Consider the following 24,025-nt stretch of genomic DNA (forward strand, 5'->3'; position numbering starts at 1 on the left):
CAGTCAGAACCTCAAATGCGAAACAGTAAAACAATCAAAATATGGTAACCATTTTCACTGAACTTTAAAGAGTTATCGCCAAATTCATTTTGGTTTATAATTTTTTTGAACTTCTTTCATCTGTACTCCAAAAACCATGAGAAAAGACTTAGTCTTGATGTATCACAAAAATTAAGCTAATTATTTTTCGTGGATAAGCAAGCGAAATGTCCTCGAAAGTTTCCCATTCAGATCGAAAAAACTTACGATCAATCCCACAATGGGAGCCAAAAAATTGCTTTCAGATAACAATTTCCTTCATATTTTGTTTCTATGACAAAACCTCTTGATATTGATAGAGCTTCTTTTCAGCAAACTCAGGATCGAATTTTAATAATGAATCTGTCGCAAATATACCAAATATCTACACGTAACTATACGAATTCAAAAACAGAGCTTTGATTAATTTGGCCAAAATTGGCTTCAAAAAATTCTGCGCTTGCATGAAGCTTATTATCTCCAATATAGATTTGCAGTGCTGAAGCAAAAAATCCTTCATCGCTATTTAAAACCAAATTCTTGGAGCTCTAAAATTAGTCAACCTTCTCATTTTCATTACTTAGACATGGATAGAAAAAAGTAGGTAAAAAGTGACTCGCGTTCGTCTGTCTACATTCCCTTTTTCAAAAACATTAGAATAATAACGCCAGTTGCATATGTGGAAAAGAATTTCCGCAACAGTCAGATACAAAGCAAATCAATTGATTAATAAATGCCCCCTAATATGGTTTTATATGCTCACTTAATAAAACATTAATTTCTGAATTTTCCGACGTATGATAGGGTCAGCGTTTTCGCACCACTGGGCCAGAACTTCTGGCGGGTATGCACACATCTTTTTACGCCGACATGTGGAAGTCCTTAATGTCCGCAAATTATGAAATGGAAAAGAACATTTTGAAAGTTCCACTTTTTTGAGGTAAAATTGACTGAAATCTTGCAGGTTCGTTTAAACAATTTGCTCATTTAACCATCTGCTCTCTTTTAGTTTTTCATTAACTGAAAGTGATATCATGGATGTTGTTGAAAAAACTCAAGAAACTCGGCTAACACTAAGACCTTTTTCTAGATTTTCAATTTCATCCGCAGTATTTTGTGCATATCTGTAAAAAAAAACATTTCGTCGGCATACCGCTTAATTGTTTTCTTTCAACCTGCCATCCGAGTAGAGTGTTAGCAAATTTTAGCAATTGAATACCAATTCTCACATCTTTGGCGAGATTTTCATAGCGTTCAAATGGGATTAAATTTTTACCCGTCGACTGCTCATTAGTATAATCATTGAGCAAGTAACGGTGCACGAAGCAACTGAGCATTTAGTTTCTGTTCAATTCGTGCTAAAATTCGTTGAAGATTTTCTTAAGAAATTTTTCTATTTCTATTGGCAAACCAAAAGGTCCCGCCCACCAGTCTCTCAGTCACGAAAGCTGCATCGCTAATAAAAACTGGGCCAAGCAAACGCATCTGTTAAAAATTCAATCTTGGTAAATTATTTTTTTCGAACTTCTTTCAACTGTACTCCAAAAACCATAGAGAAGAAATCTAGTCTTGATGTATCACAAAAAACATTATTAATTTTTTCTTGGATGAACAAAATGTCCTCGGAAGTGTCCCATTCAGATCAGTAAAACTTATGATCAATCCCACAATGGGAACCAAATTACTTACTTTCATAACAATATAATTTTATATTTTGTTTTTATTACAAAATCTCTTGATATTGATAGAGCTTCTTTTCAGCAAATGCAGGATCGAAATTTAATAATGAATCTGTCGCATATACCAATTATCTACACGTAATTATACGAATTCAAAAACAGAGCTTTCATTAATTTGGCCAAAATTGGCTTCAAAAAATTCTGCGCTTGCATGAAGCTTATTATCTCCAATATAGATTTGCAGTGCTGAAGCAAAAAATCCTTCACAGCTATTTAAAACCAAATTCTTGGAGCTCTAAAATTAGTCCAGCTTCTCATTTCCATTTCCTAGACATAAAAAGAAAACATGTGGCTGAGCTTATTAATTCAACAACCAAATTAAATAGCGCTTCAAGGCCAGATAGTATGAATAGCATAAGGCCAGCTAGAATAGCATAAGCGAAAAGTAATGCTATATTCTTTCGAAGCCATACGGATTTCTTCACTTTGTTCAACATTTATATTTAGCAACTATTATTAGAACGCAATCGTCATACAAAGTTGAACTGAAACTGGAACTACGCTATTATTGCCACGTATTCAAGTGTTGACAATCACACAAATTCAGCTCAAACGGAGTAGGAGATACCCAACTTGGTAAGCCAGATTCGATGAATTTTGCCATTTTCATACCAATTCAGAGAGTGCGGGTAATTCATACCAATTCAGAGTAGATCACTGTCGTAATATTCAGGGAATCTTACGACAGTGATCTACAACCAATTAACAGTTCAGTTTGACATGTAAGCTCACGTGACTAGCAGCATAAAACGAGCTTGAAGACTACCAAAAATCAGTTAAACTCGTTAATTTTGTCTTATTAAACTGACATACAGTGCGTATTGAAGGACACTTACATGAGCGGTAAATTACTTGTTATCGTGTCTTGCTTCTGTAGATCATATTAGTGATTGTACAGTTTTAACTTTGTTCCTCAGAAAGAAAAATCCTAAAGCAAGAGAAACTTTGTGCAAAGCACATAGTTAGTTGCTGTTACCGTCTTTACCGAAGCCTAGCATAGTTTTGGTATTGGTGCTATTGAGGCCAATTGAGAAACAAAAGTTGTTCATTAAAATAACTCGGAATATTCAAATCTGAGGTAAAAAAAATTGTTGTTTTATTTCTCGAAGATCATTTAACCAATACAATTCATTTCGATTTCGCTTGATTACTTGTATGGCAGTGTTGTGCACTGCCAAGTTTGCTCACTTTTGAATCCTTACTTACATAGTTAGTCGACATTGAACTTTTTGCCCCTGTATTAAGATTCGGTATAAAATACAAAAGGGCGACGCACGAACGCAGTTTACAAAGCGTTGTTTATTTCTACATCAGATAATAGGCCCACCTAACGTCCATAACCCTGTGAAATTTTATCTCACTAGCATTTGTGGTTGAGATATCATTGAAAAACCTCTAATTTGAGACTAATTAGTTATTGAAATTTTGGATTCTTGCTTAGTTGAAGCAAAGCCATTTGTTATACAGCAAAGCTGAGCAATTAGTTATCTAGAGTAATTGAGTATCAAGTAATGCAACGGTAAGCTACAGCATAGGGGATAATACAGTTCACAAAAGTTAACTGCAAAAACAATATCCGGACAGATTTGAAACCGCTGAAACGAACTGGGCGGCGTAAAGTTTTCCTTGACTTTGATAGGAGAGCAGCCGTTACAAAAAAGCAGGTAAAAATGACTCGCTTTTGTCTGCCTATATTCCCTTTTTCAAAAAACATTAGAACAATAACGCCAGCTGCATATATGGAAAAGAATTTCCGCAACAGTCAGATACGAAGCAAATCATTTGATTAATCAATCCCCCCTAATATGGTTGTAAAAAATATGAGGACACTCACTGCAGCTTAAGAATAGATGAGGTATGTTTTGTAGATCACGAAAGCATTGCGTATTCATTCATTACTTGAAAAGGTCTCAGCGCTATTAACCTGTCTGGTCAAAGTCTACATATTAGCTTTACTCTGTATTTCGTTTACTAGCTGACACAAAATTTGTTTTTTTTTTAAAATGTATACGCACTTATTCTATAAACTACTATAATGAAGGCGTGAGTATGTATAAAAAAATCACTTAAAAAATCAAAACATTTGTATCTAACTAAATCAAAATATAAACAATTTCTCTATAAAAGCACCAATTAAGCAACACACGATAATATCAATCGAGGAGTGAATTTGGATGATCTAATTCGCTTTCACCTAACTGTTGGAGGATACTGATACTTTTGCCTAATATACTCTTCGTGTTTCCGTCTGCTATCTGGAAGAGCGCTTTCAGCTCCATACTTTCCCAACTGTACATAGTTCCTGTAAATTTCAGAGTCTCTCGCACTAGGTTTCGACAAAAACACTTCGCGTTCGCTGCTATTTCCAGGCGTGAAATTCCATTTATTGTCTTTAAACATGCTACTGGGCGTATCTTTATCATCTACTAAGGTCGCATTTAGAATCGCCGATTTCGTTGAAGGACACTTAGCATTTGCTCGGGGTTGAAATTGACGGGCTCCAAAATTCGTCGGTTCACTTTGGGTTTTATTTGGTGCTGGGTACATGCCGGATTTTTGACCCATGCTTATATATTTTTCGTACGCTGCTTTACAAGAACTCGAAGGTTCACGAACTTCTAAACCATAAGATTCGTTGGAGATTACGACGTTCGAGCTTTTCTTGGACGGAATTTTGCTTTTAGATTTTGGCTGCTTCCCAAATTTTGGGAATTCCATAAAGTTATCATACATCTCCGTTTCTTCCAGATTTGAGTTCGAACATGATAAATAGTTGTCACGCGATTCGCGTTTTAACTCAAAATCGAAAACTGCTGACGTTCTTGAAGAACTATGATTAAATAACGGGAAAACAAAAGTGTCCATTAAAGATCCAAAATTTTTCTTTCGATTTTCTTGATTGCGGCTTCTGGAATTTTCGTCATCGTTCGATTCATCGGCTTCGATATGCGTGAACTCATCGGCTGTAAGAATTGAACTTTCAGCACTGTTATTACCGTTTTCAATGTGACTTGATCTTATGTCAGGCAGAGCAACAAGAGAACCATACTTTACACTTGATGACTTGAAGTAATCAAAATTCAAACCTCTAATAGTATCGGGAGGTAATTTTAATCGATCAACTGTTAAAAAATGTTTGTTCAATTTTAGTAAAACGTCGAAAAATGTGATTCGAAAAGGTCGATAGAATTGCAAATACCAGTCGAAAAATTGGTTACCAATCGGCGCAAGCCGCGCCATGCGTTCAGGGTCCAATTTCATCAACCGGCTTTCGGAATAATGATTAAAATCTGGATTATCTCCCCTAGACCAGAATTTGAGAACCTCGCAAGAATTCTCGCTTTTGTAAACTTCATTTGCAGCATAAGGCAGACAGTTGATAACTTCGGGCTGGAACCATCTGAAATTAGCTTTCGTGGTCAAGTTTTTGGAGGTATCGAAAACGTGGTGCAGACCATAGTCCGATTCCATATCCCAGAGAGGCAAAGAACGCAAACCGTGCAAAGAATCATCAGTTTTAACAACCGCTGGCCTTTCTAGAGAAACGTATCGAATTCCTCCCTTAGGCATAGTTTGCCCCACAAAGTTTTGAACACCACTGTTTGGTAACGGTCTAACAGTAGCGAGAACGCTAACGGCAGGTTTCGTTAAATGGTGCTCCGAAGGCCTGTAAATCCCCAAAAACACATTAATTGCTTCCTGTTTCTCCTTATCAGAGAACGTGTTGTTATAGTACCTGGATATGCTCTGAACTGTTGGGGTTAATCGGGTGCCAGGGTTGTGCGAATGATATTTACGTCGATAGCCCTCAATTCTGTGCACCAGATAACTACTTCCATATTGCAAAGCTATCGTATCGCCTAGAGAGTCGTAAAGCTCTTCTAACATCCGAACACAATGCATATCGTAGCCTAATTCAGTCCGGTTTGTAACTTCTAAAGCCGCAAGCTGCTTTCCTAAAGCTACTAAACCTAAAGCAAACTGGGCCGTGTTCGTTCTGTCCAAACAATCGACGCAATTTACACGAACGATTCCAGTTTGCAGTTGTTTATCCGGTGCCTCGTTATGAGTGTAACTTTGGTCCTCGACCTTGGAGCTCTTTTTCCCAGTGTAAAAAATTCCACACATATCTACCATATCTTTAGCACCGTGAATAATTTGGTCCAAAGTCGAATCCCCTTTCTGTTTGCTCAAAGCCGACATATCAAGGTGAAAATATCGCAATTTGTGCTCGACTGGAATAAATTGATTTAGATAGTCAATAGCTTTTCGAAATTCAGCAGTTAATCTTGTCTCTTGGTGTTTCTTTCGCTTTTTCACCAAGTTGAAAACAATAACAGGCGAACCATATTGACTAAGCAAACTCATAAAGTGTCGACCAGATGTTATATAACAAGGATCTGCACAGTCGAATCTGATTTCAGGTTTGGTTTTGAAGCTCAGGTTTTTGGTCGACGGCGCTGTTTGACTCCACAGCAAAGGCACGCTTCCTCGGATTTGAACAAAACTTGAAAAACGGCCATCTTTGAAACTTGAGGGTATATAATCAGCAACTAACTGCTCCAGTTCAACTTCGTTGGCAACGTCGCCTTGGCAGTTAGCGCCTCGTTTGTTGAACCGGGTTCCAGCATAGCATCGAGAACGCCTCGCGATAACTGTCAAAAGCATTGACCGTTTAGTTTCTCTGGGATATAATTCGTTCAAAGCGAATTCGGAAGAGAATTTTCTCAAAGTTGAGCTTTCGTCCGGTTTATCATACCTTTGTGTTGTTCCTCCGATTTGCATTTTCATTTGACTTACAAACCCGTGAATTACACACAAAACCCAATCATGGTTTTGAGAATTGATATTCAGACATTCTAGTTTGTCAACTTGTTCTTTCGACAGACCGGAGTTAAGCATCGGTTCCAGAAGAAACGCATTCCACATATATTTATCACGCGGTCGCTGCCTAAATCCCAGAATATTTTCGCACTTGTTAGTAGTTTTCGATTCTATAGGGGTCAAATTGTACTGCAACGTCTGAGTTAAGTCGTAGCTATAACTGAAGTAAAAATTGACAGTCAAGTCCACACTTTGAAATAATTTCTTGTATCGTTCTTCGAGTGCAGCCAAGGTCGAGTCTTTGGGTAATGAGCCCAAAGGTATCATTTGGACGCCGTCAATTTTGTAAATCGCGTATGGCCCAATATTAGCTACTCTCGATTTCTTAGTTATTGCAATCATGTAGTACGGACCAACAAATCTCACAAATCCGACGATTCCAAAGCACTGAATCAAGGTTTTCTTCCTGTAAATTCCGCCTTTCGACGGATCGCCTTCCATCATTTTTAAGGTTTCTTCTTTTTCAGTTTTGGTCAAAGCATGACTCGTGTAACTAATTTCAAACTCAGGCTGGTGTTTGTATATTTTCATGAACCAAAACTGGGTGTCCTCTTCGTTTGAACCGACACACAGGTACAGATGGGAATATTCTATCAGCTCCAGCTTCTGGACTCGGCTTGAAATCATTTGCTGCTTCCGGAAGTCCCATCGAAACGTCGACTCGTTCTCCATTACTCAGGCTAATTAGTTTCAATGCACTCGAAACGAGTAAAGATGCGATTGATCACATTTGCGTATGAATTTGATTAAATTACATAATAGATCTGAAATTTAATGTTTATATAGTCAAAAATGGGTAAATACTATCAACTTGAAGGTCAAACGCAGTCAGAATAATTACAACATCGAACAAAATTGCGCTGCAAAACTAAACTCTAAGTTGAAACTGTGATCTAAGTTCATTCTCTAACGTAATTACACCAACGTTACTTGTAACTTATCGCTTAAATGTCACCCAAAACAAACAAACTATCAATCTTAACAGCTAGTTGACATAAATTAAACACTGCACACGTAGTTATGACTGCATACTTACAATTTGACTTGACTCAATTTCAAAACGGCCATTGAATCAATCAAACACTCGACATCTTTACGTTGTTTACTGTCGTATTGATAGCGGTACATCAATTGTTTACACTCATTGCGCGGCTTATTTGTCATCTTTACAGACAATTTTCCGGATTTAGGCATTTTTCGAATTATATGAGAAAATTGTTCAACAGCAACACACTGAACAGGCGTCAGTCCTCGAGGAATGTGAAAAATCTGTCTTTCCCTTCCAGGAATCCAGCGATACCTGTACTTCAAAACTGTGTCCTGATAAATTTCCCTTTTCTTGGAACCTTTAATTTTTGTCTTTTCAGAGCTGTCCGGGAGAGATTTAACAGGACTCAAAATAGGCTTGGTCAAATCCGATTCGGGGTCACTCCAATTTTTCGAGAGTCTTTGATCGAGAATGCCTCCTTCAATGGGACAAATGAGGCCTGATTCAGTTACCGTATAGTTGTACTTTTCTAAGTCCATTGCCGCATCACTCGGATAGGGAGTAGCCTTCGGAAGAGATGGCTCAGAAACAGAACTATCTTTTGATGCCTTTAGCGGTCCTTTCGAGTACATCAGAGAAGCCAAGTCCGAAATTTTGGTGAAGTAAAGGGCAGATCTTATTGAACCTTTTTTCTTCAATTTAGACTTGAATTTGATATCTTTACCAAATATAGTTTTCGGCAATTTTGCAGCAGTCTTTCTTTTCTTTATAGGCATTGAGAAAAACTTCAAATTCTGAAAAACTCAAAACCCAGATGACTCTCTGGCAGATATGAAGTCAGCAGCTTCTACGACACAGAGGAAAAATGTTAACATAGGTTATCACCGGTTGGTCACTAAAACACATTGGTTAAATGATTAACATTGGTTCGAGGAGTCAGCTCTTTTCCATTATAGACCTAAGAGTAGAAAATAGGAAGCCACATTTTAGTATAACTTCGGTAACTGCTGTTGGAGTCTATGGTGGAGGGGGTCTATGCTTGGAGAGAAGATGAGGCTCTAGGAGCTTGTCCTGAAGACAATGTTTTCAACACTTAAGTCTCTTTGATTTAAATCGGCCAGAGAGCGTTATTTATTCTAAGCTACTTTTGTAATTTGAATTGCCAAATCAAAAGAACGTTACCTTGCAGTATAGACCCATATCTCGATTCGAGAAATGTATTCTCCAAAAGCACTCAAATCGTCTTATTTTTATTTAATATGGTTAATGAGCACCCAACATGTCAAAAACGCACAAAGGTGGCAACATATTAGATATCGTAACAATATGGCTCGTGCGAGTCTGCGCATAGCACAGTATGTTCGAACGTTTCTCTCAAGGTTGCAAAAACAACCATTAAATTGTGCCAAAGAAACCGCTGGGAGTATTACAAAGCAACAAGAAACTTATATGCAATTGTCGCAGAGAATAGGGAATTGTCAGTTAAAACTTTTTGCCTTAAAAAGACAAAAAGTTTTCGAACATTGCGCTCATCGTCGTCAGGTTTACTTAAAACTAATTCACAATCGTCGAATAAAATTATTTACAAAGTATTTATTTGTCATTGAGTCAAATTCTACAAAATGAGTTTGTCACACTGAAAGTGAATTTTTTTGCATTTCAACTAATACTTCAATGTCAAATCCCGCCCACAGTACTCGTCGCGATTCTTTAGTTGCGGTTTAAACTTTCTGATGTAAATAACTTCAATTGTCAATAGTTTGCAACCCCGCGACATGCACCGAGAATGTCCCATTCAATATTTAGCGCTGTACCCTCAACCTCTGTACCTCAGCTGGTTCTCCTTAACTTCCAGACCATCAAAGCTTGTCCAACCCTTGGCGGTCTATTTATATGAATAATACTTGTTAGAATTGACCCCTCTCAACAGATTACCCCCTCACTCTTACATCATTTTGCCCCCCAGAACAAATTACCCCCAAATTCTTACATCATCTTACCCCTTTGAACAAATTACCCCCTCTCTCTTACACCATTGAACCCCCCTTAGCAGCCCAGCTCTTGCCTCATTATACCCTCTGAACAAATGCCTCCTCACTCCTACAACATTCTATCCCTTTTGTCAGGTCAACTCTTACTTCATTTTACTACCTCTTAACAAATTAACCCCTCACTATTACACCATTTTGTCCACTTTGGCAGTTCAAGTTTTACATCATTTTACCCCAACCCCCCATAACAAACCCTCCACCCCCACTCTTATAACACTTTACTCACTCGGCGGCTCAATTCTTACATCATTTTCCCTCTCTGAACAAACCACCCCTTCAGTCTAACACCTTTTCACCCCCCTGGCAGCTCAACTCTTAATTCATTTTACACCCTCTGAACGAATTACCGCCTCAAACTTACACCATTCTACCCCCTTGACAGCTCAAATCTTACACCATTTTACCCCCTCAATCTTGAATTGTTTTAGCCCCCATACTTGAAGACTGCCAGTCTTGAATTCACAACCTCTGTACCCTCAACTGGTTCTCCTTAACTTTCAGACAATCCAAGCTTGTCCAACTCTTCGCGGTCTATATATATAAATAATACTCGTCAGAATTGACAACTCTCTACAGATAACCCCCTTAATCTTACATCATTTTACCCCCCCAGAAGAAATTACCCCCAAATTTTTAAATCATTTTACTCCTTTGAACAAATTGCCCATAACTCTTACACCATTAAACCCCCCTTATTAGCCCAAATCTTACCTAATTAAACCCTCTGAACAAATACCCCCTCACTCCTACACCATTTCAACCCCCTTGGCAGCCCAACTCTTACCTATTTTTATCCCCTTGCAAAAAATTACCTCCTCATTATTACACCATTTAATTCCCTTTGTCAGCTTAACTCTTACTTCATTTTACTCCCGCTTAACAAAATACCCCCTCACTATTACAACATTTTATCCCCTTTGGCAGCTCAACATTTACATCATTTTACCCAAGCCCCCTTAACAAATTCCCCCCCCCCCCAATCTTATACCACTTTACCCAATCGGCGGCTCATTTCTTACATCATTTTCCCCCCACCGTACAAATTACCCCCTCATTCTTACACCATTTTACCCCCCCCCCCTGGCCGCCTAACTCTTACACCATTTTAACCCCTCTGAACAAATTACCCTTAATTCTTACACCATTTTACCCACTTGACAGCCCAACTCTTACATCATTTTATCCCCTCTGAACAAATTACCCACTCACTCTTACCCCATTTTAACCCCTTGGCAGCCCAGCTCTTACATCGTTTTACCCCTTCTGACCAAATTAGCCCCTCACTCTTACACCATTAATCCCCCCTTAATAGCCCAGCTCCTACCTCATTATACCCTCTGAACAAATACCTCCTCACTCCTACAACATTCTAACCCCTTGGCAGCCCAGCTCTTACATCATTTTACCCCCTCTGGACAAATTAGCCCTTCACTCTAACACCATTTTACACCACTTGGCAGCCCAACTCTTACATCATTTTATCCCCTCTGAACAAATTACCCACTCACTCTTACCCCATTTTAACCCCTTGGCAGCCCAGCTCTTACATCGTTTTACCCCTTCTGACCAAATTAGCCCCTCACTCTTACACCATTAATCCCCCCTTAATAGCCCAGCTCTTACCTCATTATACCCTCTGAACAAATACCTCCTCACTCCTACAACATTTTATCCCTTTTGTCAGGTCAACTCTTACTTCATTTTACTCCCTCTTAAAAAACTAACCCCTCACTATTACACCATTTTGTCCACTTTGGCAGTTCAAGTTTTACATCATTTTACCCCAACCCCCCATAACAAACCCCCCACCCCCACTCTTATAACACTTTACTCACTCGGCGGCTCAATTCTTACATCATTTTCCCCCCACCGTACAAATTACCCCCTCAATCTTACACAAATTTACCACCCCTGGCAGCCTAACTCTTACACCAATTTAACCCCTCTGAACAAATTACCCTTAACTCTTACACCATTTTACCCACTTTGCAGCCCAACTCTTACCTCATTTTACCCCCTCTGGACAAATTAGCCCTTCAATCTAACACCATTTTATACCACTTGGCAGCCCAACTCTTACATCATTTTATCCCCTCTGAACAAATTACCCCCTCACTCTTACCCCATTTTAACACCTTGGCAGCCCAGCTCCTACATCATTTTACCCTCTCTGAACAAATTACACCCTCACTCTTACACCATTTTACCCGCCTTGGCAGCCCAACTATTACATCGTTTTACCCCTCTGAACAAATTACCTACTCACTCTTACCCCATTTTAACCCCTTGGCAGCCCAACTCTTACATCGTTTTACCCCTTCTGACCAAATTACCTACTAACTCTTACCCCATTTTAACCCCTTGGCAGCCCAACTCTTACATCGTTTTACCACTTCTGACCAAAATACCCCCTCACTCTTACACCATTAAACCCCCCTTAATAGCCCAGCTCTTACCTCATTATACCCTCTGATTAAATACCCCTCACTCTTACACCATTTCAACCCCTTTGGCAGTCCAACTCTTACATCATTTTATCCTCTCCGAAAAAATTACCTCATCACTCTTACAACATTTTATCCCCTTTGTCAGCCCGACTCTTACTTCATTTTAATCCCTCTTTACAAATTACCCCCTCACTATTACACATTTTTATCCCCTTTGGCAGCTCAACATTTACATCATTTTACCCAAGCCCCCTTAACAAATTCCCCCCCCCAATCTTATACCACTTTACCCAATCGGCGGCTCATTTCTTACATCATTTTCCCCCCACCGTACAAATTACCCCCTCATTCTTACACCATTTTACCCCCCCCCCCCCCTGGCCGCCTAACTCTTACACCATTTTAACCCCTCTGAACAAATTACCCTTAATTCTTACACCATTTTACCCACTTGACAGCCCAACTCTTACCTCATTTTACCCCCTCTGGACAAATTAGCCCTTCACTCTAACACCATTTTACACCACTTGGCAGCCCAACTCTTACATCATTTTATCCCCTCTGAACAAATTACCCACTCACTCTTACCCCATTTTAACCCCTTGGCAGCCCAGCTCTTACATCGTTTTACCCCTTCTGACCAAATTAGCCCCTCACTCTTACACCATTAATCCCCCCTTAATAGCCCAGCTCCTACCTCATTATACCCTCTGAACAAATACCTCCTCACTCCTACAACATTCTAACCCCTTGGCAGCCCAGCTCTTACATCATTTTACCCCCTCTGGACAAATTAGCCCTTCACTCTAACACCATTTTACACCACTTGGCAGCCCAACTCTTACATCATTTTATCCCCTCTGAACAAATTACCCACTCACTCTTACCCCATTTTAACCCCTTGGCAGCCCAGCTCTTACATCGTTTTACCCCTTCTGACCAAATTAGCCCCTCACTCTTACACCATTAATCCCCCCTTAATAGCCCAGCTCTTACCTCATTATACCCTCTGAACAAATACCTCCTCACTCCTACAACATTTTATCCCTTTTGTCAGGTCAACTCTTACTTCATTTTACTCCCTCTTAAAAAACTAACCCCTCACTATTACACCATTTTGTCCACTTTGGCAGTTCAAGTTTTACATCATTTTACCCCAACCCCCCATAACAAACCCCCCACCCCCACTCTTATAACACTTTACTCACTCGGCGGCTCAATTCTTACATCATTTTCCCTCTCTGAACAAACCACCCCTTCAGTCTAACACCATTTCACCACCCTGGCAGCTCAACTTTTAATTCATTTTACCCCCTCTGAACAAATTACCGCCTCAAACTTACACCATTCTACCCCCTTGACAGCTCAAATCTTACATCATTTTACCCCCTCAATCTTAAATTGTTTTAGCCCCCATACTTGCAGACTGTCAGTCCTGAAATCACAATCTCTGTACCCTCAACTAGTCCTTCTCAACTTCCAGACCATCAAAGCTTGTCTAACTATTGGCGGTCTATTTATGTGAATAATACGTCTTAGAATTGACAACTCTCAACAGATTACCCCCTCACTCTTGCATCATTTTAACCCCCAGAAAAAATTACCCCATATTCTTAGATCATTTTAACCCTTTGAACAAACTACCCCTGACATTTACACCATTGAACCCCCCTTAGCAGCCCAGCTCTTACCTCATTATACCCTCTGAACGACTACCCCATCACTCTTACATTGTTTTAGCCCCCATACTTGAAGACTGCCAGTCCTGAAATCACAATCTCTGTACCCTCAGCTGGTTCTCCTTAACGTCCAAACCATCCAAGCTTGTCCAACTCCTGGTGGTCTATTTATATAAATAATACGTCTTAGAATTGACAACTCTCAACAGATTACCCCCTCACTCTTACATCATTTTAACCCCCAGAAAAAATTACCCCCGTATTCTTAGATCATTTTAACCCTTTGAACAAACTACCCCTGACTCTTACACCATTAAACCCCCCTTAGCAGCCCAGCTCTTACCTCATTATACCCTCTGAACGAATACCCCATCACTCTTACACCATTTTAATCCCCTAGGCAGCCCAGCTCTTACACCATTTTATCCCCTCGGTAAAAATTACCTCCTCACTCTTACACCATTTTATCCCTTTTGTCAGCCCAACTCTTACTTCAGTTTAATCCCTCATAACAAATTACCCCTCACTATTACATCATTTTATCTCCTGTGGCAGCTCAACTTCTACATCATTTTACCCCAACCCCCCATAACAAATTCCCCCAACCCCACTCTCATAACACTTTATCCACTCGGCGGCTCAATTTTTACATCATTTTCCCCCTCTGAACAAACCACCCCTTCAGTCTTACACCATTTCATCCCTTTGGCAGCTCAACTCTTTATTCATTTTACCCCCTCTGAACGAATTACCGCCTCAAACTTACACCATTCTACCCCCTTGACAGCTCAAATCTTACAACATTTTACCCCCTCAATCCTAATTTGTTTTAGCCCCCATACTTGAAGACTGCCAGTCTTGAAATCACAATCTCTGTACCCTCAGCTGGTTCTCCTTAACTTCCAGACCATCCAAGCTTGTCCAACTCTTGGCGGTCTATTTGTATGAATAATACGTCTTAGAATTGACAACTCTCAACAGATTACCCCCTCACTTTTACATCATTTTAACCCCCAGAAAAAATTACCCCATATTCTTAGATCATTTTAACCCTTTGAACAAACTACCCCTTACTCTTACACCATTAAACCCCCCTTAGCAGCCCAGCTCTTACCTCATTATACCCTCTGAACAAATACCCCATCACTTTTACACCTTTTTAACCCCCTAGGCAGCACAACTCTTACTTCATTTTGTCCCCTCGGCAAAAATTACTTCCTCACTTTTACACCATTTTATCCCTTTTGTCAGCCCAACTCTTACTCCAGATTACTCCCTCATAACAAATTACCCCTCACTATTACACTATTTTATCCCCCTTTGGCAGCTCAACTTCTACATCATTTTACCCCAACCCCCCATAACAAGTTCCCCCACCCCCACTCTTATAACACTTTACCCACTCGGCGGCTGAATTCTTACATCAGTTTTCCCCCTCTGAACAAACCACCCATTCAGTCTTACACCATTTCATCCACTTGGCAGCTCAACTCTTAATTCATTATTCCCCCTCTGAACAAATTACCGCCTCAAACTTACACCATTCTACCCCCTTGGCAGTTCAACTTTTACAACATTTTACCCCCTCAATCTTAAATTGTTTTAGCGCCCATACTTGAAGACTGCCAGTCTAGAAATCACAAACTCTGTACCCTCAACTGGTTCCCCTTAACTTCCAGACAATCCAAGCTTTTCCAACTCTTGGCGGTCTATATATATGAATAATACGTCTTAGAAATGACAACTCTCAACAGATTACCCCCTCACTCTTACATCATTTTAACCCCCAGAAAAAATTACCCCATATTCTTAGATCATTTTAACCCTTTGAACAAACTACCCCTTACTCTTACACCATTAAACCCCCCTTAGCAGCCCAGCTCTTACCTCATTATACCCTCTGAACAAATACCCCATCACTCTTACACCTTTTTAACCCCCTAGGCAGCACAACTCTTACTTCATTTTGTCCCCTCGGCAAAAATTACTTCCTCACTTTTACACCATTTTATCCTTTTTGTCAGCCCAACTCTTACTCCAGATTACTCCCTCATAACAAATTACCCCTCACTATTACACTATTTTATCCCCCTTTGGCAGCTCAACTTCTACATCATTTTACCGCAACCCCCCATAACAAGTTCCCCCACCCCCACTCTTATAACACTTTACCCACTCGGCGGCTGAATTCTTACATCAGTTTTCCCCCTCTGAACAAACCACCCCTTCAGTCTTACACCATTTCATCCACTTGGCAGCTCAACTCTTAATTCATTATTCCCCCTCTGAACAAATTACCGCCTCAAACTTACACCATTCTACCCCCTTGGCAGTTCAACTTTTACAACATTTTACCCCCTCAATCTTAAATTGTTTTAGCGCCCATACTTGAAGACTGCCAGTCTAGAAATCACAAACTCTGTACCCTCAACTGGTTCCCCTTAACTTCCAGACAATCCAAGCTTTTCCAACTCTTGGCGGTCTATATATATGAATAATATTTGTCAGAATTGACAACTCTCAACAGATTACCCCCTCACTCCTACATCATTTTACCCCCCTTATTAGCCAACTCTTACCTCATCAAACCCTATGAGCAAATAACCCCTCACTCTTACACCATTTTGACCCTAGGAAAAAATTACCTCATCACTCTTACACCATTTCAACCCCATTGTCAGCCCGACTCTTACTTCATTTTAATCCCTCTTTACAAATTACCCCCTCACTATTACACATTTTTATCCCCTTTGGCACCTCAAATATACATCATTTTACCCCAACCCCCCTTAACAAATCCCCCTTAACCTTATACCACTTTACCCACTCGGCAGCTCAACTCTTACATCTTTTTACCCCCTCAATCTTACATTGTCTTAGCCCCCATACTTGAAGACTGCCAGTCTTGAAATCACAATCTCTGTACCCTCAGCTGGTTCTCCTTATATTCCAGACCATCCAAGCTTGTCCAACTCTTGGTGGTCTATTTATATGAATAATACGTCTTAGAATTGACAACTCTCAACAGATTACCCCCTCACTCTTAAATTATATTAACCCTCAGAAAAAATTACCCCCAAATTCTTAGATCATTTTAACCTTTTGAACAAACTACCCCTCACTCTTACAACATTAAACCCACCTTAGCAGCCCAGCTCTTACCTCATTATACCCTCTGAACAAATACCCCATCACTCTTACACCATTTTAAACCCTAGGCAGCCCAACTCTTACATCATTTTATCCCCTCGGAAAAAATTACCTCCTAACACTTACACCATTTTATCCCTTTTGTCAGCCCGACTCTTACTCCAGATTACTCCCTCATAACAAATTACCCCTCACTATTACACTATTTTATCCCCCTTTGGCAGCTCAACTTCTACATCATTTTACCGCAACCCCCCATAACAAGTTCATAACAAGTTCCCCCACCCCCACTCTTATAACACTTTACCCACTCGGCGGCTGAATTCTTACATCAGTTTTCCCCCTCTGAACAAACCACCCCTTCAGTCTTACACCATTTCATCCACTTGGCAGCTCAACTCTTAATTCAGTATTCCTCCTCTGAACAAATTACCGCCTCAAACTTACACCATTCTACCCCCTTGGCAGTTCAACTTTTACAACATTTTACCCCCTCAATCTTAAATTGTTTTAGCGCCCATACTTGAAGACTGCCAGTCTAGAAATCACAAACTCTGTACCCTCAACTGGTTCCCCTTAACTTCCAGACAATCTAAGCTTTTCCAACTCTTGGCGGTCTATATATATGAATAATACGTCTTAGAAATGACAACTCTCAACAGATTACCCCCTCACTCTTACCTCATTTTAACCCCCAGAAAAAATTACCCCATATTCTTAGATCATTTTAACCCTTTGAACAAACTACCCCTTACTCTTACACCATTAAACCCCCCTTAGCAGCCCAGCTCTTACCTCATTATACCCTCTGAACAAATACCCCATCACTCTTACACCTTTTTAACCCCCTAGGCAGCACAACTCTTACTTCATTTTGTCCCCTCGGCAAAAATTACTTCCTCACTTTTACACCATTTTATCCTTTTTGTCAGCCCAACTCTTACTCCAGATTACTCCCTCATAACAAATTACCCCTCACTATTACACTATTTTATCCCCCTTTGGCAGCTCAACTTCTACGTCATTTTACCGCAACCCCCCATAACAAGTTCCCCCACCCCCACTCTTATAACACTTTACCCACTCGGCGGCTGAATTCTTACATCAGTTTTCCCCCTCTGAACAAACCACCCCTTCAGTCTTACACCATTTCATCCACTTGGCAGCTCAACTCTTAATTCATTATTCCCCCTCTGAACAAATTACCGCCTCAAACTTACACCATTCTACCCCCTTGGCAGCTCAACTTTTACAACATTTTACCCCCTCAATCTTAAATTGTTTTAGCGCCCATACTTGAAGACTGCCAGTCTTGAAATCACAAACTCTGTACCCTCAACTGGTTCCCCTTAACTTCCAGACAATCCAAGCTTTTCCAACTCTTGGCGGTCTATATATATATGAATAATATTTGTCAGAATTGACAACTCTCAACAGATTACCCCCTCACTCCTACATCATTTTACCCCCCTTATTAGCCAACTCTTACCTCATTAAACCCTATGAGCAAATAACCCCTCACTCTTACACCATTTTAACCCTAGGAAAAAATTACCTCATCACTCTTACACCATTTCAACCCCATTGTCAGCCCGACTCTTACTTCATTTTAATCCCTCTTTACAAATTACCCCCTCACTATTACACATTTTTATCCCCTTTGGCAGCTCAAATATACATCATTTTACCCCAACCCCCCTTAACAAATCCCCCTTAACCTTATACCACTTTACCCACTCGGCAGCTCAACTCTTACATCATTTTACCCCCTCAATCTTACAATGTCTTAGCCCCCATACTTGAAGACTGCCAGTCTTGAAATCACAATCTCTGTACCCTCAGCTGGTTCTCCTTATATTCCAGACCATCCAAGCTTGTCCAACTCTTGGTGGTCTATTTATATGAATAATACGTCTTAGAATTGACAACTCTCAACAGATTACCCCCTCACTCTTAAATTATATTAACCCTCAGAAAAAATTACCCCCAAATTCTTAGATCATTTTAACCCTTTGAACAAACTACCCCTCACTCTTACAACATTAAACCCACCTTAGCAGCCCAGCTCTTACCTCATTATACCCTCTGAACAAATACCCCATCACTCTTACACCATTTTAAACCCTAGGCAGCCCAACTCCTACATCATTTTATCCCCTCGGAAAAAATTACCTCCTAACACTTACACCATTTTATCCCTTTTGTCAGCCCAACTCTTACTTCATTTTACTCCCTCTTAACAATTTACCCCCTCACTATTACTCCATTTTATCCCCTTTGGCAGCTCAACTTTTACATCGTCTTACCCCAACCCCCCTCAACAAATTCCCCCAACTCTTATACCAACTTACCACTCGGCGGCTCAATTCTTACATCACTTTCCCCTTCTGAACTAACTACCCCTTCGGTCTTACACCATTCTACCCCCTTGGCAGCTCAACTCTTACATCATTTTACCCGCAATCCTATATTGGTTTAGCCCCCATACTTGAAGACTGTCAGTCTTAAAATCACATCCTCTGTACCCTCAACTAGTCCTTCTCAACTTCCAGACCATCAAAGCTTGTCTAACTATTGGCGGTCTATTTATGTGAATAATACGTCTTAGAATTGACAACTCTCAACAGATTACCCCCTCACTCTTGCATCATTTTAACCCCCAGAAAAAATTACCCCATACTCTTAGATCATTTTAACCCTTTGAACAAACTACCCCTCACTCTTTCACCATTAAACCCCCCTTAGCAGCCCATCTCTTACCTCATTACACCCTCTGAACAAATACCCCCTCACTCTTACACCTTTTTAACCCACTTGGCAGCCCAACTTTTACATCAATTTATCCCCTCGGAAAAAATTACGTCCTCACTCCTACAAAATTTTATCCCTTTTGTCAGGCCAACTCTTACTTCATTTTACTCCCTCTTAACAAATTAACCCCTGACTATTACACCATTTTGTCCCATTTGGCAGTTCAAGTTTTACATCATTTTACCCCAACCCCCCTTAACAAATTCCCCCCCCCCCAATTCTTATACCACTTTACCCACTCGGCGGCTCAATTCTTACATCGTTTTCCCCCTCTGAACACACTATCTCTTCAGTCTTACACCATTTAAACCCCTTGGCAGCTTAACTCTTTAATCATTTTACCCCCTCAATCTTGCATTGTTTAAGCCCCCATATTTGAAGACTGCCATTCTTGAAATCACAAGCTCTGTACCCTCAGCTAATTCTCCTTAACTTCCAGACCATCAAAGCCTGTCCAACTATTGGCGGTCTTTTTATGTGAATAAAACTTGTTAGAATTGACCACTCTCAACAGATTACCCCCTCACTCTTACATCATTTTGCCCCCCAGAACAAATTACCCCCAAATTCTTACATCATTTTACCCCTTTGAACAAATTACCCCCTCACTCTTTCACCATTAAACCCCCCTTAGCAGCCCAGCTCTTACCTCATTATACCCTCTGAACAAATACCCCATCACTCTTACACCTTTTTAACCCCCTAGGCAGCACAACTCTTACTTCATTTTGTCCCCTCGGCAAAAATTACTTCCTCACTTTTACACCATTTTATCCTTTTTGTCAGCCCAACTCTTACTCCAGATTACTCCCTCATAACAAATTACCCCTCACTATTACACTATTTTATCCCCCTTTGGCAGCTCAACTTCTACATCATTTTACCGCAACCCCCCATAACAAGTTCCCCCACCCCCACTCTTATAACACTTTACCCACTCGGCGGCTGAATTCTTACATCAGTTTTCCCCCTCTGAACAAACCACCCCTTCAGTCTTACACCATTTCATCCACTTGGCAGCTCAACTCTTAATTCATTATTCCCCCTCTGAACAAATTACCGCCTCAAACTTACACCATTCTACCCCCTTGGCAGCTCAACTTTTACAACATTTTACCCCCTCAATCTTAAATTGTTTTAGCGCCCATACTTGAAGACTGCCAGTCTTGAAATCAAAAACTCTGTACCCTCAACTGGTTCCCCGTAACTTCCAGACAATCCAAGCTTTTCCAACTCTTGGCGGTCTATATATATGAATAATATTTGTCAGAATTGACAACTCTCAACAGATTACCCCCTCACTCCTACATCATTTTACCCCCCTTATTAGCCAACTCTTACCTCATTAAACCCTATGAGCAAATAACCCCTCACTCTTACACCATTTTAACCCTAGGAAAAAATTACCTCATCACTCTTACACCATTTCAACCCCATTGTCAGCCCGACTCTTACTTCATTTTAATCCCTCTTTACAAATTACCCCCTCACTATTACACATTTTTATCCCCTTTGGCAGCTCAAATATACATCATTTTACCCCAACCCCCCTTAACAAATCCCCCTTAACCTTATACCACTTTACCCACTCGGCAGCTCAACTCTTACATCATTTTACCCCCTCAATCTTACATTGTCTTAGCCCCCATACTTGAAGACTGCCAGTCTTGAAATCACAATCTCTGCACCCTCAGCTGGTTCTCCTTATATTCCAGACCATCCAAGCTTGTCCAACTCTTGGTGGTCTATTTATATGAATAATACGTCTTAGAATTGACAACTCTCAACAGATTACCCCCTCACTCTTAAATTATATTAACCCTCAGAAAAAATTACCCCCAAATTCTTAGATCATTTTAACCCTTTGAACAAACTACCCCTCACTCTTACAACATTAAACCCACCTTAGCAGCCCAGCTCTTACCTCATTATACCCTCTGAACAAATACCCCATCACTCTTACACCATTTTAAACCCTAGGCAGCCCAACTCTTACATCATTTTATCACCTCGGAAAAAATTACCTCCTAACACTTACACCATTTTATCCCTTTTGTCAGCCCAACTCTTACTTCATTTTACTCCCTCTTAACAATTTACCCCCTCACTATTACTCCATTTTATCCCCTTTGGCAGCTCAACTTTTACATCGTCTTACCCCAACCCCCCTCAACAAATTCCCCCAACTCTTATACCAACTTACCACTCGGCGGCTCAATTCTTACATCACTTTCCCCTTCTGAACTAACTACCCCTTCGGTCTTACACCATTCTACCCCCTTGGCAGCTCAACTCTTACATCATTTTACCCGCAATCCTATATTGGTTTAGCCCCCATACTTGAAGACTGTCAGTCTTAAAATCACATCCTCTGTACCCTCAACTAGTCCTTCTCAACTTCCAGACCATCAAAGCTTGTCTAACTATTGGCGGTCTATTTATGTGAATAATACGTCTTAGAATTGACAACTCTCAACAGATTACCCCCTCACTCTTGCATCATTTTAACCCCCAGAAAAAATTACCCCATACTCTTAGATCATTTTAACCCTTTGAACAAACTACCCCTCACTCTTTCACCATTAAACCCCCCTTAGCAGCCCATCTCTTACCTCATTACACCCTCTGAACAAATACCCCCTCACTCTTACACCTTTTTAACCCACTTGGCAGCCCAACTTTTACATCAATTTATCCCCTCGGAAAAAATTACGTCCTCACTCCTACAAAATTTTATCCCTTTTGTCAGGCCAACTCTTACTTCATTTTACTCCCTCTTAACAAATTAACCCCTGACTATTACACCATTTTGTCCCATTTGGCAGTTCAAGTTTTACATCATTTTACCCCAACCCCCCTTAACAAATTCCCCCCCCCCCAATTCTTATACCACTTTACCCACTCGGCGGCTCAATTCTTACATCGTTTTCCCCCTCTGAACACACTATCTCTTCAGTCTTACACCATTTAAACCCCTTGGCAGCTTAACTCTTTAATCATTTTACCCCCTCAATCTTGCATTGTTTAAGCCCCCATATTTGAAGACTGCCATTCTTGAAATCACAAGCTCTGTACCCTCAGCTAATTCTCCTTAACTTCCAGACCATCAAAGCCTGTCCAACTATTGGCGGTCTTTTTATGTGAATAAAACTTGTTAGAATTGACCACTCTCAACAGATTACCCCCTCACTCTTACATCATTTTGCCCCCCAGAACAAATTACCCCCAAATTCTTACATCATTTTACCCCTTTGAACAAATTACCCCCTCACTCTTTCACCATTAAACCCCCCTTAGCAGCCCAGCTCTCTCCTCATTATACCCTCTGAACAAATACCCCCTCACTCTTACACCTTTTTAACCCCCTTGGCAGCCCAACTTTTACATCATTTCATCCCCTCGGAACAAATTACCTCCTCACTCTTACACCATTTTATTCCCTTTGGCAGCTCAACTTTTACATCATTTACCTCAACCCCCCTAACAAATTCACCCCCACCCCACTCTTATACCACTTTACCCACTCGGCAGCTCAATTCTTATATCATTTTCCCCCTCTGAACTATCTACCGCTTCAGTCTTACACCATTTTACACCTCTTGGCAGTTCAAATCTTACTTCATTTTACCCCCTCTGAACAAATTACCCCCTCACTCTTACACCATTTTACCCCCTCACTCTTGCACCTTTTTACTTTTTTCCTCCCATTGCAGCCCATTCAGCTCTCTCTTACATGGCAAATTTAGTCGGAAGGGTAATTATCCCTCAAAAGTCCTCCTATTGCTGCCCATTGCACCCACTCTTACATATGACAATATTAGTCAGGGGAGTAAATTCTCCAAAAGTCCTCCCTCAATTATATATCCAATATTTTTTTAAATAGAAATCGAAACTAAATCCTGAGGGCTACAAAATGGTGTTTTTTGTTATTTCTCTACGATGTACGATGCGCAGACAAAAAGTGAACATTTTACTACAAAAAGACAGCCTTGCATTTAAACTCCCCCATTTTGAAAATAAGTTGGAACAATTACTGACAATTCGTGCTTTGGAATTTCAGTAATCCAATTGGTGTCTAACCAATGCATCTAATCTTTAATGATCAGTTATTACCTACCCTATCATCTTTCATAACCTGACAGATGACACCTCAATCTTTACAAGAATGATGACGTGTTTATATTCATTCAAGCGCTAAATTCAATAAACAGCTTTTGTAGATTCGGGGTTGACCTTTAAATTTACGGAACCCTCTTCA

The 24,025-nt window shown here is 40.3% G+C and overlaps 3 protein-coding genes across 3 annotated transcripts in view; 2 read left to right on the top strand and 1 right to left on the bottom strand.

Annotated features, from left to right (window-relative positions):
- The window catches only part of LOC142349475 (uncharacterized), a 477,119-nt gene that overhangs the window by 226,740 nt on the left and 226,354 nt on the right, over positions 1 to 24,025 (top strand). The gene's annotated exons all lie outside the window — the stretch shown is intronic.
- Positions 1 to 24,025, top strand: part of LOC142349478 (uncharacterized) — a 254,211-nt gene that overhangs the window by 81,396 nt on the left and 148,790 nt on the right. The window lies entirely within an intron of this gene.
- On the bottom strand, positions 3,820 to 9,276 carry LOC142349470 (polyphosphoinositide phosphatase-like). Its single transcript, XM_075401053.1, has one exon. It carries the CDS (start codon positions 7,311 to 7,313, stop codon positions 3,948 to 3,950), a length of 3,366 nt encoding a protein of 1,121 aa, XP_075257168.1. The 5' UTR covers positions 7,314 to 9,276; the 3' UTR covers positions 3,820 to 3,947.

This window comes from Convolutriloba macropyga, chromosome 11 (assembly GCF_964194025.1).
Source record: "Convolutriloba macropyga chromosome 11, txConMacr16.3, whole genome shotgun sequence".
Taxonomy (NCBI): Eukaryota; Metazoa; Xenacoelomorpha; order Acoela; family Convolutidae; genus Convolutriloba; species Convolutriloba macropyga.